We start from the raw sequence: 17,167 nt of genomic DNA, 5'->3' as shown, positions 1-17,167 counted from the left end.
AATAGTCTCAGGAATTACAGACTAAAAAGAACCACAATTCATGATGACCTTCTTCCTCCACCATAGTTATTAGACAGTATTAGTATGCTTTGTTGGACAATGCTTAACCAAAAGAGTTCCTTCAATGACTTGGCTTCTTTCCTGAATAAGAAAACCCTTCCCTTCAGCACTTGCCCCAGCCTGAGAATAATTCCCTGCTTTCAAAACTCTTCATGTGGCCCTGAGCCAAGTGACCTTTGCATAATTTTCAATCTTGCAGCTGCAAAAGCAACAATTTATTCAAGATGGCCCCATGCAAAATTTCTTGCCCTCAAGGTCTCCTTGTTTAAAACCTGGCAAATGTCACAATCTGTTGCAATTCTTTTTTCCCTAGCTCTTCCCTATGTCCTCTTCATTTAACTTGGTCCCTTCAGTTTTATCTACCTCCTTTTTCCCACAGGGCCCTAGGGGCTTAAGGGGACTGACTGGTGCACTGGGGCCACCTGGAGATCGTGTAAGTACAGCCTATTTCCTACTTTCCCTTCATCAGCACTAAGCTGATGGTATCCTGCCCTATACCTTTGACTCTTTTTCCATAGGGGTGATTCCAAAGAATGGTCTCAGAATATGAAGGAAGTCCAGTTTCCTACTTACTTAGTACAGGATTCTCCTTTTTCATATGATTGAGAAATAGCAAGTTGTTTAATTTGCCTAGAATATTGGATTCATGAAAAGACTGTAAGGAAATAAGGCTAGAAAGACAAGTTGAGGCCATCTTATCATAGGCTTTGGATGCCAGCATCATCACTGAATCTCAAAGTTGTAGGGCAACTCAGAAGTCACTTGACAAAAGTATATCTAAATGGCCACTTTTCAATAATAGCCTCAACAAATCATCATCCAGAATCCACTTCAATCCACTTCCAGTGGTGAGGAAACTACAGCCTCCTGAGAGGCCCATTCCACTTTTGGATGGCTCCAATTGTTAGTAAATTTTTCCACGTATTGAGCCTACATCAACTTTTCTGCATTTCTACACATTGTTCCTGTTTCTGGCCTCTGAGGCCAAGGAGAACACAGCTACTTCCTCTTCCACAGTGGCACCCTGCAAATTCTTGAAAGAAATGATCATGTTTGCCCACCTCCCTCCAGCCTAAACATCTTCTCTATTCTAAGCTAAAATCACCAGTTCTTGCAACTTATCTTTATGGGGCATGTTTTCCTGATTTTTCAGCATTCTAGCCACCTGCCTCTGGAAATGTTCCAACTTGTCAATGTCATTCCTAAAATGTAGCACCCAGAACTATATGCAATATTGATTGGGTGGTAAGCAGTTGCTAAAGGTTTTTGAGAAGGAGCATGTTATGCTTATAGCCATGCTTTATAAATGTAGGATGGATTAGTCAGTCATTATACATCTATAAAGCACCTACTATGTGCCAGGCACTGTGCTAAGTACTGGGGATACAAAAAGAGGCAAAAGTCAATCTGTCTTCTCAAGGAGCTTACTATCTAATGGGGAAGATGACAAGGGAACAAATATATATAAACAAGTTATATACAGGATAAATAGGTTATGATTTAAAAAGGCTCGACCTTAGCTTTGTAGAGGAGGTAGGATGTAAAGGATCATAGATCTAGAAGAATAGGTAGGGACCCCAGAGGCCATCTGTTCTAGCCCCCTCATTTTAGAGGGGAGGAGGCTGAAAGTTTAGTGACTTACCAATGTCACCCAAGTGGTAAGTATCTAGGTTGGGATTTGAACCTAGGTGCTCTCACTCCAGAGCCAGTATTTATTCTAGATTTGTTTCTTGAATATAGATTAAGGAAAACAATAACAGCATTTATAAAGTGTTTATTATGTGCCAGACACTGTGTTAAGTGCTTTAAAATGATTCTCATTTAATCTCCACAACAACCCTGGGAGGTAGGTGCTATTATTATCCCCGTTTTACAGATGAGGAAACTGAGACAAAGAAAAGTTAAGTGACTTGCCCAGGGTCACACAGCTGTAAATGTCTGGGGTTGGATTTGAACTCAGATATTCCTGACTTCAGGCCTGGCAATCATTAAGGTATACCTTAAAAACATAACATACTACTTCAGTCCTAGTAATCTATTATTAGGAGGGGGAGAGCTATTTGTAGAGCCAGTTATAGTGCAGAATATACCAGGAATGTGCTCTCTACCCCTGGGAGATTTATAGTGAGGGTATAGCCCTGAACTGGGTCCCTTATTGGGGAAATTCAGTGTGAGTGAAGGTCTCCCAGCTACACAGTGTTGCTCTGGTCAGAGATTCAGTATCCCCTTAATGTATGGATCTTCTTTACAGGGACCAATTGGCTTCCGAGGGCCCCCAGGAGTTCCAGGACCGCCTGGGAAAGTTGTATGTATAATTCTGCATATCAAAGGGCTATCTCACTCTGCTTCTTCCACCCCATGTTCTCAAACCCCAGGATTTGCTTCCAGTACTTTAACAATCCCTCTTTTCCCCCATCAAAAGTGAGGTTAGAATCATCAGCCTGTCCTGGAAACTTCTACATAAAATTCATATTCAAACTGGGTATCACAGATGTGAGGATTAGCATCAATAGCTTATCTTGGGTCCAGAGATAGAATTGAGGGTCATCAGAGCTCTCTCCCTGTCTGAAGGTTGATTCCAGACCTGTAGGTTTTGATGGAAATGGTCCCTGGGCTGGCTAAGAGTTCCTCAGGTGTCCTAGCTACATACCTAATGTATTATTATGAGGAGGAAACTATAAGGTCAGTTCCCATTCCTCCTCTCTCCTATTCTTTCTTTCCTTTCTCATCCCCACGCAGGGGCAAACCAAAACACTGCCCCAAGCTGGTTCTTTCAATGAGACAGAATAATATTATGGTGACTGTTTTTACTCATATTCATTCTGGCCTTTATAAAGTATAACAGTAGCCAAGTAGGTTGCATTGAATCAAAGAATTTCTGCTTAAATGACAGGTATCCAGATGTAGTTGTAGAATATTGCTCCCTTGAATTTGGCCTGAACACACACACACACACACACACACACACACACATACATCATTTTCCAACATATTATAATCACCTTTTCAGAGCCTCTGGTGATGTGACCAGAGGTAAAGGGTACCTTCTCAACTGATAATGGTGTGTAATGAATATGCAAATTTTGTAAAAATGTTTAACTGTAGTTATTGTTATTAACACGATTAATATCAATAAACTATTATCATAAAAGTCACATTTAATAAAAATGTTACTATGAGTGAGTAATATCATTATTAAGTGTCAATACTACCTAAGATTACAATGCCTGATCATGTTAATATCACTACCACTTTTTTCATTAAAAAAATTTCCCTTCTATTTCCTTCCCTTCCCTTCCAGTCCTCCTCTGGTCTTTCATCATGGTCTGGTGGTGACCTTGGGTTTTCAAAGACCATGCCAGGGAATCACAGTCTTTGATAGGTCTTCCCGGTATAGAACAACTGTAAATCTTGGCCCAGTGACAGACTGCATGTCTTTCTTCTGAGGACCAGCCTAGCTAAATTCACTTAGTTGGATGCAAGATGCTGCATTTTTCGGCATAGAAATTTAAAACCATCTATAAAGGTTTGGGAGATTTGATTTGGTGAAGAGGATTAATTTCCATGCTGATGAAAACAATGGTTCTGGAAGTATCAAAATATTATTTATGGTTATCATTAATACTCACAGTAATAGTGTTACTGTTACTACTGACTCCTATTTGAACTCATGGTAATGTTATTATCACTGCTGATAATGTGTTGATTACTGACTATAGACTGAGAATTGTAAGGGACTCATAAAAACCTCAGTTGTAGCTACCAGGGAGCTACCAAAATTATACCATTCTCAATGTGTTTTAACAATCTTCTCTACATTAAATTTCCCAGAAAATAATCTTTGTCTGTGTCTCAACTTTCAGGGAGATCGAGGAGAGAGGGGACCAGAAGGATTCCGTGGGCCCAAGGGTGACCTCGTAAGTTAAATGAGAAATCCATTTTTCCAGTGTCATGATAAGCCTCAGGATTTGTGATTTCTTACCAGCTGAGTTTTGCACTGATTCCTCAAAACAAATCAGTTCTTTGCAGGCTCTTAAAAAAGATTTCAAAACTCTCTATTGAGTAATGCAATAATGCTCTGTACTTAGGGTCTAAGGATGATGCTTTTGACTCACCAGTATAACATTCACTCTGAGTGATTGGGTTCCCCCCCCCCACCCCCGCAACTTCCTCACCAGTTTGGAAGGACTACATGGAATATTGTACACACTCTCTGAATCTAGTAACCCTCATAAGACAGTAAGACTCATTAAGCCTTGGTTTACCATGCACCCCTGAGTAAGGAAGTGCATGGTAGCCATGAGACAGAGTAGGACTAGTTTTCCTGGGAAGGGACTGGATTCATGACCTTGGCCTCATTTGGTTTGTACTCAGGTTTGTACATATGGCTTCATTAAAGTCAAAGCTAACTGGTTATGTTCGAAGATACAGTGATTATATTCTATGTTATTCTATTATATATTATTGTTAGGAGAGGGAAAGCTATTTAAGCCAATTGTAGTGTAGAATATGCCAGGAATGCCCTCCCTACCTGTGGGAGATTGATATTGAGAGTATAGGCCTGAACTGGATCCCAACTCAATGTGAATGAAGATCTTCCAGTTGTATAATGTTTCTCTGGCAAGAGACTCAATATCCCCCTAATGTATGGATCTTCTTTACTTGTTTGACTGTTTATTTGGTTATCTAGTGATCAGTAATTTGCTATGTGTTTTTTTAGGGCAGGCCTGGTCCCAAAGGATTACCTGGAGTAGCTGGGCCTATTGGAGAACCTGTAAGTCCCTTTCATTTCAGTAAAATAGTCACGGTCTTGCTTTACATTCTGGTGCCAGCATAATTATTTTATTTTCTGTAAGTAATACCCTTTCAAAATAACTTTAAAATATGAATATAAATTAGGCCTATTCTGGACTTAGCCATTTTATTGTATTTTGAGCTCAGAAGTCACAATGAAAAAAACGTTCTGGGGACTTTCAGAGTAGTATTTCTTGAACATGGATTATGGGGGTTGGGGTACAGGAGAAGTGGGGGAATGCTCATGAGAGTAATTCAGAGGAGGAAAGTGCCATGGAAGTGGGCTACCTCCTCTCTGGAATTGTACCAATGCCGTCAACTCCACCATTCTTTCTCTTTGCTCTCTTTCCTGTTCTTTCTTCCCCTTCTCTTACTATCTCCTTCCATTGCTTCTACTCCAAATGTGTACTTAACCATAAGCCTATGAAGGCACGTGCTTGGCTGGGTCTTCTTTTTGCTATGTGATCGTAGCAGGAATGAAGAGAGTAGAATGAGGAAGACTGAGAATTCCTGGGTGGGAATAGAAGCTTTGCTCTCATTATGTTCCCATCTGTTGGTAGAGATGCTTGGATGCATTCCTAATTCTCCCTTAAGGAGCTACATATCCTCAGATTTCAGGACCTTTCAGTCTGATTATGGATAAGTAATATTTACAGCTGTTTTATTCAATTCAGTGAGTTGTTAATTGGGGTAGGAGGTGGTGCAGCTTAGTTCTACCATAGAGGAAACAAAGTAAGATGTGGTCCTTGACCTAAGGAAACTTACAGTCTGCTCCAGTAACTAAGATACACATGGAACGCTAGAAGATAGGACATGATTAGGAACTGAAGCATGTGGTATACAGATAAATTTGAGAAAGGGGAGGTCTATGAAAACAGGGGTAGTCAGGAAAGGCTTCGAGGTGGTGCTGAGAGGTAGACCTTGAGCTGGGAAAGATTTTGATAAAGATGCTGATAAGATTTTGATAAAATGTTTTGATGTGGGGAGATGTATATATACTTCAAAGTCTGGAATCTGCTGGTTCCTTTTATTTTACCTTAACAAATATTAATCTTATTTTTGGTATTTTCTCTTCTTTCTTTCTTTCTTCCTTCCTTCCTTCCTTCCTTCCTTCCTTCTGTGGATAGAGTCCCTACTGTGAGACACACTGCTGTGTGGTCCTGGTAAAGTCACTTAGTATTTCGATTCTCTAAGCAAGCAACTCTCTAAGGCTCTAAGTTGCAGAGAAGGTGCTGACCTACATTCACAGAGGGTATATCCTCTCTTGAGAATTCCTTCTACCAATGAAAAGACAGGTCCGGTATCTATCTTAATCCTTCTTTCCAAATATGTATCTATCCCCCTCCTCTAAACAATGAGACATCCCCTTCCACAAAGATTTGCAAAAGAAAGAAAAAAAAAAGCAGTTCAGCAAAATGCATTAACCATGGCTGACAGTATAAGAGACATCCTTCATCCATAGTCCCCCACCCCCACCCCTACAATGAATGGGAGGAAGGACAGCTATTTGTTCTTGTCTGCAGGGTATGCCTGGAAAAGATGGCAGAGATGGGATCCCTGGATATGATGGTGAAAAGGTCTGTAGTCAACATCTATGCTTCCTCTTTAATCATTTCCGTATCAAACATATCTTCCCTGGGACCATGCCAAGCAGCAGCTCTGAAATTTGGCTTTAGTCCTGAGGGATGGTGCCTAGCCCTGGAGAAAATCCAGGAAATAGCCAGCTGTTTAATGGATAGCCTCATAAAGTGCCAGGCTGTGGCAGTGACACATGCTACATGGTGTGGTCAGGTAACTGTAGGTGACAAATGATAGGTTGTGGAGTCTGAGCCTGGCAATGGTCAAAAAAGGAATCCAGGCAAGCAGGAACTATGAAGCACTCCATTCAGCTCAGCTAGTATTTCTTGGCATAGCCTGAGGACCCAGAGCCATGCTTAGCTTCTTTGTGAGGTAGCTAGGCAAAGGTGGAAAGGACACTCCCCGTCCTCAGGAGGATCACAGTCCTGGGGTGGGGAACCTGCGGCCTCAAGTCTACAGGTTCCGAGACCAACTTAAGTGCTATTACCTGCTTGAAATTGTGAGTCTTTCCATAGTCCATGGAGCCTTACCAATTCTCTCTTTCCTACCCTCCACTTTCATTCTCCTAATTGCTGTATTTTCACAGGGTGAGGCAGCTCGATTTGGTGTTCCTGGGGAGAAGGGTCCCAATGGACTCCCTGTGAGTATACACGAGAGTGTTTCACAACTCTTCAGGGATTGGAGTGTTTGGAGCGGGGTTAGAAGAAGGGCCAAGAGTCTATGTTAAGGGCCATCCCAGGGACCTGCAGTAAAGTAAGTGGGGTGGGCAGGAGCCATTGAGAAGAGATCCATAGATTTACAGGGCCTCTTTTGTGGTACACCGAGATGTTGGGAGCCTTGTCATGTCACTAGTAGCAGGGCTTGAGAACATGTGTGCTTGTATGTGTGTGTGCATGCACATGTGGGGAAGTGCAAGCTCTGTGTACATCCATCTTCCTTCCTGGTTGATTTCCTATATCTGGCATGAGTGTGTGTGTGTAGGAGTAATTACCAATTGTTTAATGATCAATCTTTCTCTGAGATATGTGCTCCATGGAGAGATTTTTCCCTCCTGGGGCTACATCCAACAAACATTTACTACATGCCTACAATGTGCCAAGGCACTGTGCTAAGCTAAAAAGGCAAAGGGAAGAATTTGAAGTATTTGGCAGTTTTTGCTTTAAAGTCCCACAAACAGTTGGTCATTTGAGCGGCTGCTCTATGCCCAGTCCTATATTAGTCACTGGGGAAAATGAAGAGTCTTTGCCCTCAAGGATCCTACAGTTTAGTTGAAGAGGTAAGATGTATATGTATGATGAAGAATATCAGAAGTGTGTGTGACATATGTGGCCTCAGAATGGTATGTGATAGTATTAGTAACAGCAGCTCCCATTCCATTTGACCAGCTAGCATTCCTTTTTGTCTGTCCAGGGGCTGCCTGGACGAGCGGGGGCCAAAGGCGAAAAGGGGGAGCCGGTAAGTGGTTTCTTTCTACCATGGTCATGGTTTCAGTGGGAGGGTTGTATCTTGTCATTCACGAAGGAAGGTTGTCTCCAAATTCTCTTTTGTGATATCTCTAGCACTGCCTAAAGACAGCATGGTATAGGGCAGCATTCCTTATACCATGGGGACCAAAGGGTTCCAGAAACCCTTTCAGTGGCTCCAAGAGGTCAAAACTATTTTCATAATAATTATAAGATGTTATTAGCCCATTAAAGTGCTCCATCCTTTTCTAACTACATATCTGTGTAATACTGTATTTTCTTCATATATTTCAAAACAATATCACAACAGACTGAACACAGAAGCAGATATGAGAATCCATATTGTCTTCTATTAAGCCAGACACTAAAGAGATTTGGAAAAACACATAAAACAGCCTCACTCTTCTCATTAATTTTTTTGTTTTGGAGAATAGTTATTTTTCATTTAAAATGTTATTTGTGTTAACATGTAATGAGTTTTTTTTATTTTAAATACATTAATACATTTTTAAAAAATTATCTATTTTAATTTCTAATACAGTAAATATCATATAACCCAAAACTCTTTAGGGTATCCTCAATAATTTTTAGGAGCATAAAGGGATCTTCAAAAAATGTTAAGAATGTAAAGGGGCCCTAAGACCAAAAAAATTGAGGCCTACCGGTACAGGAGAAAGCCCTGGGCTCCGAATCTAGAAGTCTCATCTGCAGTCCCAACTTCACCACCTGCTAGCTAAGTAAACTTGGACACTCACTTCCCCATGCTGAGGCTCAGCTTCCTCATTGGCCATATGACGAGGTTAGATTAGATGATCCCTAGGTGGCATAGTGAATAGAAAGCATTGGACCTATGGACAGGAAGACCTGAGTTCAAATCTGCACTCAGACACTTACTAGCTATGTGACGCTGGGTAAGTCACAACCTGTCTGCCTTAGCTCCCTCATCTGTAAAATAAGGATAATAATGGCACTTCTATCTTAGGGTTGGTGTCAAGATAAAATGAGATAGTCTTTATAATGCACTTTGAAATTTTAAAGTGCTTTATAAATGCTATAACTAAAGTCCCTTCCAGTTTTGAATTATCTAATCATTCTCATTGGTCTAACTCCAGGGCTACCCAAAATACTGCTGGCAGTGTGGTTTTATGTGGACCACCTGTGGGTTTTAATTTTCACGAGCGAAAAAATAAAATAATAATTTGCACGGAATGCGTATTAGATTTTTTAATTCCATCACTGATAAACAATCTCGTTGATGTTAATTTTCTTTGGTGTTTTTAAGCAGTATTATGGACGGAACATATCGCACGGAATTTTCAATCGATCTGTGAGATGCGTTCCGTCTGCATGATGCAGACTAGTCAGTATGCACCTACCTTTATACTGTTGTGTGGTCGCTTTGTTGTTTTGTGTTTGTTTTCGTGCTTCGTGCCTTCACCTGTCGTACTTATGACACGCGTTCCCCCACCTTCTATTAGTGTACTGTATTTTTTATTCCGGGAGTGGCCCTTGAATAATTATTTTATTTTAATGCAGCCCTAACATAACCTAAGGTTGGACAGCCCTGGTCTAACTCCATTAGACACAGATTTGGGAGGGGTGGGGAGAGCCATCTCTCTAGATGAAGAAAAGAAGCAATACTATCGCTGAGAGTTCTTTCCTCTTTGCAGGGCAAACAAGGGGAGCTAGGTGAAGCTGGCCCTTCAGGAGAGCCTGGTATGCCTGTAAGTATATTTGCTCTTTCTTCTTCTTCTGGAACTTTTTAAGGTAATTTATTTTTAGGCAGCTAGATAGGACACTGGATTTAGAATCAGGAAGATTTGGAGTCCGATTCTGCCTGTGATGCTCACTAGCTGTGTGGCCCTGCACTAATTACTCTCAGCCTCAGTTTCCACATCAGGAAAATGGGAACAGTAATAACACCCATTTTCCCAAGATCGTTGTGAGGATGAGGTTATATTTGTAAAATGCTTTGCAAATCTTAAAACACTATGTAAATGTTAGCTATTATTTTATTATCATTCCAATCCCTTTTCACCCACTTCTCTGGCTGACTCAGCCAACCTTGGACTGTCCCATTGGCAGGAAGTAATGAAAATAGCTGATCTGCTCCCCTGCTTCATTCTGGTGGGGTACATGGACGGAGGAGGTGACAGAGGGGTGGGAAATGGAAACAAGGAATTTTGGCCTTCTTGCAGCTATGTAATTTCCATGTTGTTAAATACCCCCACTGATTCTCTTGTTTTATGTGTATTTGTAGGGAGATGTTGGAGTTCCTGGAGAGAGAGGAGAAGCTGGACATAGGGGATCATCAGTGAGTGACAAGTGACTCAGTTTTACCCTTCACAAATATAAGCCGAATCAAGTAGCACTGAGTGGGATGGATAAGTCATGTAGCCACAACAAAGATGCTTTCCCCACCACTCTGAAGGCATCCAGGCTTTTCAGCATAGCCCCTTGATAGATTTTCCCGGGTTTCATGTTGGGAACATGGAGACTGAAAAGACCAGGAAATACCATGAAGGCAAAAAGGCTGTTTTCTTTTCCTCTCTTCCATCTGAATGGCTGTGAACTAACTTCCTTTTGACCTTTGCATTAGGGTAAAGAGATGGCATTGCCTTGGATTCCCACATTATCCTACATTCTGATCCCAGGAAACCAGTGCCATTTAAAGAACTGTCTTGTCTCATTTCAGTTAAGCACCAAGGTTAAGGGTCTTACCTGGTGACTATTTCTCCTGGGTCAACCTACAACCTTCTGTGGGGAGCCCAACATTCCAGCTCTGACAGGGGTGGTTTGAGTAGGCTAAGTTTCTCTTTCATAATTTCAAAGGTCAAAAAGATCCCAGTTGCCCTCAATTTTCCCTTCAGTAGCCCTGGATTTCTTTCATTTCCTTTTATTTTGGTCAAGAGTCCTTCCTGAATTTATTGTATTTACAACCTGTATCTGCCGCTGGGGAGTAAGTGTTAAGTCTTATCTATTTCCTTCCATCTGTGTCAAGTAGATGTCTTTAATTTGTTCTAAAATAACTTCTGAGTTTTAACACAGGTCACTACATCTGCCAAATCCACACAGGAAGCAGGTCTACATTCTTCCTCTTTGACTATAGACCCCAATCTCAGCTTCTTTCAGCCTCTGTCTTTGCAGATTGAAGAAATCTCATCTTTCAACCTGTCATTTATTTCACCTTCCTATGGTCCTCCAGCTGTTTGATATTCTGAGGGCTCATGGCTAAGGGCTATCACCCCAGAAAGACATTATGAGGAATCTTTAGACAAATCAGGAGTGGGGGGGGAGGTGAGGAAGCAACTCCTTCCTCTTTTGTGCAATGGTCCTTTGCTATGTCCCTTCGATTTCACACTGGTGAAACCCACATCTTTCCAATTAAGTTCTTTTATTTATGCTGCTTCTTCTGAACTGCTTTCATTAATGATGTTTATTTCTTGCTTGTGTCTTTCAGGGGGCGCTTGGTCTGCAGGGCCCACCAGGACCCCCTGGAGTCAGAGGCTTTCAGGTCAGTAAAGTCATTAGGTCAGCAAGGGATGGAGTAGAGAATTTGGGCTTCACATTGGGAATAATACTTAGGAAGGACCACTCATTCCTATGTGGGGAAAAAAGGGGGCCCAGGTGTCAAGGGAGGGGGCAAAAATGTGTGGGGGATCCCCTCCTGTTGGCTGTCTCTTAGTATGTGGAAGAATGAGTAGTGGGCTGGAGTCTGATGGTCGGGGAGAGTAGGAGCCAACGGATCAGGCTACTCTTAGAATAGGTAACCACAATCAACTCCTCGTATCAAATTGGTGTATTTTCCTTGACCAATCTATATGGTGACCCTAGTCACGTGGCTTGGGTATTCTGGAAATGCAACTTGATTTTAGATAGCTAAATGGATAGGTAAAACATTTATTAAGCACTTACTATGAGCCAGGCACTGTGCTAAGCTTTGGGGATACAAATATAAGCAAAGAAAATAACCCTTGCCCTCACAGAGCTTATATTATAGTGAGGGAAGACAACACAGAAAGGGAAGCTAGAAAGGGAGTAAGAGTAAGTGAAGGGGTGTGTCCACAGTGGCACTGTTCAGAGGTGTCTGAGAAGTGAGTCTCAATCCAGGAAACTTAAAGGCTCACCTTTCAAAGCCCAGAGTGATTCCAAGGGATGAGTCTAAGTTTCCAGTGGGGAGGAAGTAGGGAGGATGAGTGGAGTGCAGGTGGCTTGGTTTGGAGATGACCAGAAAGTGAGGTAAAGGCCCGGAACCCACCAAAATAAGGTAGAAGCCCACTTACCAGAGCCTGGGGTAAGGGGCTGAGAGACATAATTAGGAAGTCAGGGGACTATTACTTAATGCATCCCAATGTCCAAGTAGGAATGATTTTTTTTTGTTCTGCTGTTCCTGATTATCCACTCTTGTGGGTTATCTAATCTTATGGATTGAATGTGCTGTTCACAAGAGCACTGTAATCTATAATTGATCCTTCATATTTATACTTGGAGAACTGTCACATTCTCTGTCCCCTCCCCAACCAAATCACAAATGCCTTGTAGTAAGACAAATGGGGCAGGTGAAAAGGGCAAAGGAATCCATTTTGTGGTGGGGTTAATAGATAATAGCTTCTAATTCAAATAAAAAATTTATCATGCATCTATGAGAACATCCTGTTCTGTGCACAGGGGATGAAAAGATGGAAAGTGACACAGTGCCTACCCTCAGAGGCTTGCAGTCTAGTGAGAGTGGAGAAATGCCAGATTCAGAAGCATTAAGAGATGAAAATTTTTCCCCAGAAGGATATAACCTTGTTACTCATAAAATACTACAAAGAAAGAGTTGGATTGTTGGTCAACCCTCCCCTCCCTGTGTTCTCTTGTGCCTATGTTAATTACTTTTTGAATTACGAATCTAAACATAGAGAAGGAGCTCCATCCAGGAAGGAACTTTTGTTATCTTGGAGTTATTTTTCAGAAATGTCAATAACCAACTTCCCATCTGCTGTATTGTCTACAGGGTCGGAAGGGCAGCATTGGAGATCCTGGCTTACCTGGCCCTCAGGGCCTTAGAGGTGGTATTGGAGACAGGGTAGGTGAAATAATCTGCTGGGATAAGAGAGGCAATGGGCTATTGTGATTTTCCCTGAGATCAATGAATTAGTTCTTCCATGCCACCTTTTTGAGAAATTTATGGGCACTGGAAAGTGAATTCTATGCCTCATATCTACATTTAATATGTTAGCGATGTTATAGAAATGTTAGAGCTAGAAAGGACATTAGAGTTCATCTAATGCAACTTCTTTTCATAGTGAAAAAACAAAAACCTCAACCTGAGAGAGAAATGACTTGTCCAAAATCACACAAGAAGTTAGTGGCAGTGCTAGGATTTGAACCTAAATCTTTTTGACTCGTGATCCTCTATATTCACTTTCTACTATACCACAGTGTTCCAAATGCCTTTTTAATGATAGTCAAGGACTTTGAGGGCAATCATAACCATGGCAAATTAACTTACTTTTCTTAGAGAAAAAGACCAAACTAGTATCCCACATTCCAGAAGCAATTTGGAATTATTAGAGAAAAGTTACTAAACTCTTCATATCCTTCAGTATGGAGATCCATTTTCAGAGCATACACACACACACACACACACACACACACACACACACACACACACAAAAGACAGAAAGGTCATACATATACCAAAATAACTAAAGCAGTGCTTTTAAAAATTTAAATTTTATTTTTTTCAATTAACTACAACTTGCCTTCTTTCTTTCCCTCCTCCTACCTAATTGAAAAAGGAAGAACAGCAAAGCCCTCAATAAATATTAGAATAGTCAAGCAAAACTAATTCTTATGTTGGCCATATCCAAAAAATATATGAGTCTATCACTTCCCTGCCAGGAGGTGGGCAGCATGTTTCATCATATGTCCCCTAGAATCGTGGCTGGTCATTGCGTTGATAAGAGTTCCTAAGTCTTTCAACATAGCAACACTTAATGAAAAAATTTATATTGATATTTTATATAACCTATATTTCTTGATATATTCTCCCCTCCACCCCTGCCCAAGAACCATCCTTTGCTTATAAAAAAGAATTTAAAAAGAGAAAAAATGTTTAGCAAAACTTACCAACATGTTGAAAAAAAATCTGACATAACATGAAATATTCCACATCTACAGTCCTCTGCCTCTACAGAGAAGGCCAGGAGATAGCTTCTCATCTCTCTTCTTTGGGACCAACTTTGTCATTCCAATTTCACAGGATTCAGTTTCAATTGTTTGGTTATTTTCTTTGCATTCCATTAGTTTAGTCATGTATATATTGTTTACTTCACTTTGTGTCCGTTCCTATGTCTTACCAGGCTTCTCTGTAGTTAACATATCCATTTTTTTCTTTCTGCTCGGTACTATTCTCTTATATTTGTGTGCAACAACTTGTTTAGCCATTCCCCATTCAATGGGCATCTATTTTGTTTCCATTTCTTTGCATTCACAAAAAGTCTTCATAGCAACTAAAAACTAGAAACAAAATTAATTCTCACTGATTGGGAAATACCTTAACAAATTGTGTAGTGGGATGTAATGGAATATTATTGTAACATAAAAAATGATGAATTTGAGTTATCCCACAAGTACTTCAGAATAATTCAGACACCTGAATTTCTCCTTCCCCCACTGAATAAAACGTCTCTTTCTCTTAAAAGAATGTCTTTTTGGGACACGGTGTACCCACTATGACCATAGACACACCTATTTCCCAGTACATCGTGGCAGACAAGTGGGGAGATGGAGGGAACTTCATGCTTCAGATCTTGATTCATTCTTGAAAGTTGAAGTTCAGTATAAGTCAATACCCTGTGGAGTTAGGACAGTAGGCCCTTTGTTAACCTAAAAGCTAGACATTCCAGAGGTTGGGAAAAATTACCCAAAAGCTCTAGGTGCCCCTGAGATGACACAGAAGCCCAGAGAGTCAGGATAGTTGCTAAGCTTAGGAACATATCAATAACTGCTTTCATTCAAGAAGGTACAGCAATATGAGCCAAGTTCTCCTGGTAGGTTTAGTTAAAGGGAAAGACATAATTATTCAACTTCATGCTAATGATCTTTATACACAATTTTTGTCTTTTTATTTACAGGGAAAAATTTGGTCTTTGTGTTAAAAAGGAAAAGTGAAGGAATTACCCCCAATAACTGTCAAATATTTTCTTAAATCATATTATAATCTCCTATGAACACAAACAGCAAGGACTCAGGGCTCTGTGGTCTGAGGCTACCTCTCTGACAGTGAATGTGGCCCCTGGCTCAGTGATCGTGCCCTTACCACATTAGGAACTGGTGTCATTCCTAAGCTCAGCTGCTTTTTTTCCCCTCTCCGTAGGGTCCAGGAGGAGCTGTGGGTCCCAAAGGAAACCAGGTGAGTGGAGGAGCTGAGATCCCTGTTTGTTGTCTTCACTCAAGAGGCAAAGAGTGGGAGAGAGTGTTTAGGGCACTTATTTCAGATTAGATACAGTTCCTAATGACATAGAAAAAAAAAACTAAGTTCTCAAAACAAAAAAGAAGCTTCGCTTTTTTCAGTTTGTGCCACTCGGGCTTCTCCATGAAGAAAAGATTTCTTCATCCTCTTTGACTCTGAGCTGGTTTGTAATTCACACTTTTCTCTTCAGGTGATACTCCACTCCCCCCCCCCCCCCAGATACACCATAGTTATCTCTCTTGGGATGAGTAGAGTGCATGTCACCTATATGGCTCATTGAATTTGCCTCTAAACTTTACCACCCGTGAAAAGAGTGTACTGCTGTTGGAACATAAACTATTGCAAGTCACCCTCATGGGGCAAACGTTTGAACTCATATGGCCATGTTAAGGCTTTTCCAAAACAGGTTTCCCACTTACTGTTTGATATCTGGATCACAGGAGTGTCTGTTATGATTTTGGAGTGTGTTTTTGGAAGCCTTAAAACAATCTCAAAGAGGGATATTTCTGCTTTCTGTCTCAGTGAAAATATAAGAAGCAGTCCACTTCCTAGTCTTTTCTCTAACTGTAGAAGACTCATGATTTCATCAGAGCCTCTCTGTTCTCCATTTATGCAGAGTATAGCCCTCCACAATTTAGTAGGTGTTTTTATAAGTTGCAGCCACAAAAATCCATCACCTGGTGGTCATACTTTCCAGTGGTAAGCTTCTCTACACTTAGGGAAATGCCTTAGGCAGCACACCTATGCATCCCACAAGTCTGCATGTTAATCTTTTCAACTACTAGACCTTGTGCTTTCTTGTTATACCCTTCAAAAGCCCAGAATCACTTCCATACAGGCAGCAAAGGAAAGTGCTTCAAGGTTGGGCTGAACAAATTTAGAAGTACCTGTGGTTCTTTATGCCACAGAAATGGCTTAAAATTCATGAACTTCACCCTAGGAAAATGCTAGGTGTTCTATGCTGATAATTGAGATGGTGGTGCTTCAGCTATTTATGTTTCTGTTTGATTTCCAGTAAGGGAGCAGGTTTATTTCATATTGACAGATATATTAACATCCTGTTGTGATTGGATTTTTTCAGATTTCACTATTTTGCAAAAATATCATGTGCTGATCATATTTAAACAGTGACTTCAGGCTTTAGCTTCAGTGGAAATATCCATACTGACATCAACTGCTGTAATCCCATGTAATAGAAAGAACAATACAGCAATCCATGATGATGCAAGCTAGGTTCTATGTACTTAGGGCTACTATAGTTACAATTTAGTGGCAGACGCCCTCTCATGGTATGAGGAGGAAACTTTCATTGATACAACAAAGGAGCTGTCCTTTGTATGAAAAGATGACGACCTATCATTGATAGCATAGTGATCCTCCAGTGGTGGAAAAAGACTGATTCAGCCATTCCCTTACCCAAATTTAAACTGCAGCTCTGGCTTTACCTCCGGGTTTTAACTACTTAGCAAACCTATAGCATTCCCATGATTCTATAACATAGCTCGTATAGAATTGAGACCATTGCTATAAATCATGCTTCATTTGGAAGAACGTCCTTAGTATAATTGCCGGACTGGTTTTCAACTAGATCACTATGCCCCCAAAACACATCCCCCTTTCTTTTTGTAGTTCATGTAACTGAATTTCCTAAGTTTGAGGAAAGTTTTCATGAGAATTAGGATGTAGTGACTCTTTCTTAACAAAATCCATGCCTTGATTGGGAATCAATTTTGGGCAATTAGTTTAGTTAAATAGGAGAGACATTTTCTAAGGACAGATAATGAATTGACTGTGGGCATTTTTCCCTATT

The 17,167-nt window shown here is 40.7% G+C and overlaps 1 protein-coding gene across 1 annotated transcript in view; it reads left to right on the top strand.

Moving 5' to 3' along the window:
- Positions 1-17,167, top strand: part of COL9A3 (collagen type IX alpha 3 chain) — a 57,014-nt gene that overhangs the window by 24,468 nt on the left and 15,379 nt on the right. The window contains exons 15-26 of the mRNA XM_036749892.1: positions 440-493; positions 2,312-2,365; positions 3,924-3,977; positions 4,781-4,834; positions 6,378-6,431; positions 7,019-7,072; positions 7,843-7,887; positions 9,566-9,619; positions 10,156-10,209; positions 11,356-11,409; positions 12,895-12,966; positions 15,262-15,297. Coding sequence (XP_036605787.1) covers positions 440-493; positions 2,312-2,365; positions 3,924-3,977; positions 4,781-4,834; positions 6,378-6,431; positions 7,019-7,072; positions 7,843-7,887; positions 9,566-9,619; positions 10,156-10,209; positions 11,356-11,409; positions 12,895-12,966; positions 15,262-15,297 — 639 coding nt within the window. The remainder of the gene's footprint in view (positions 1-439; positions 494-2,311; positions 2,366-3,923; positions 3,978-4,780; positions 4,835-6,377; positions 6,432-7,018; positions 7,073-7,842; positions 7,888-9,565; positions 9,620-10,155; positions 10,210-11,355; positions 11,410-12,894; positions 12,967-15,261; positions 15,298-17,167) is intronic.

This window comes from Trichosurus vulpecula, chromosome 3, assembly GCF_011100635.1.
Source record: "Trichosurus vulpecula isolate mTriVul1 chromosome 3, mTriVul1.pri, whole genome shotgun sequence".
In the NCBI taxonomy this organism is placed as follows: domain Eukaryota; kingdom Metazoa; phylum Chordata; class Mammalia; order Diprotodontia; family Phalangeridae; genus Trichosurus; species Trichosurus vulpecula.
Note: the sequence above shows the minus strand (reverse complement) of the source record. Positions and strands in the feature narration are given on the sequence as shown.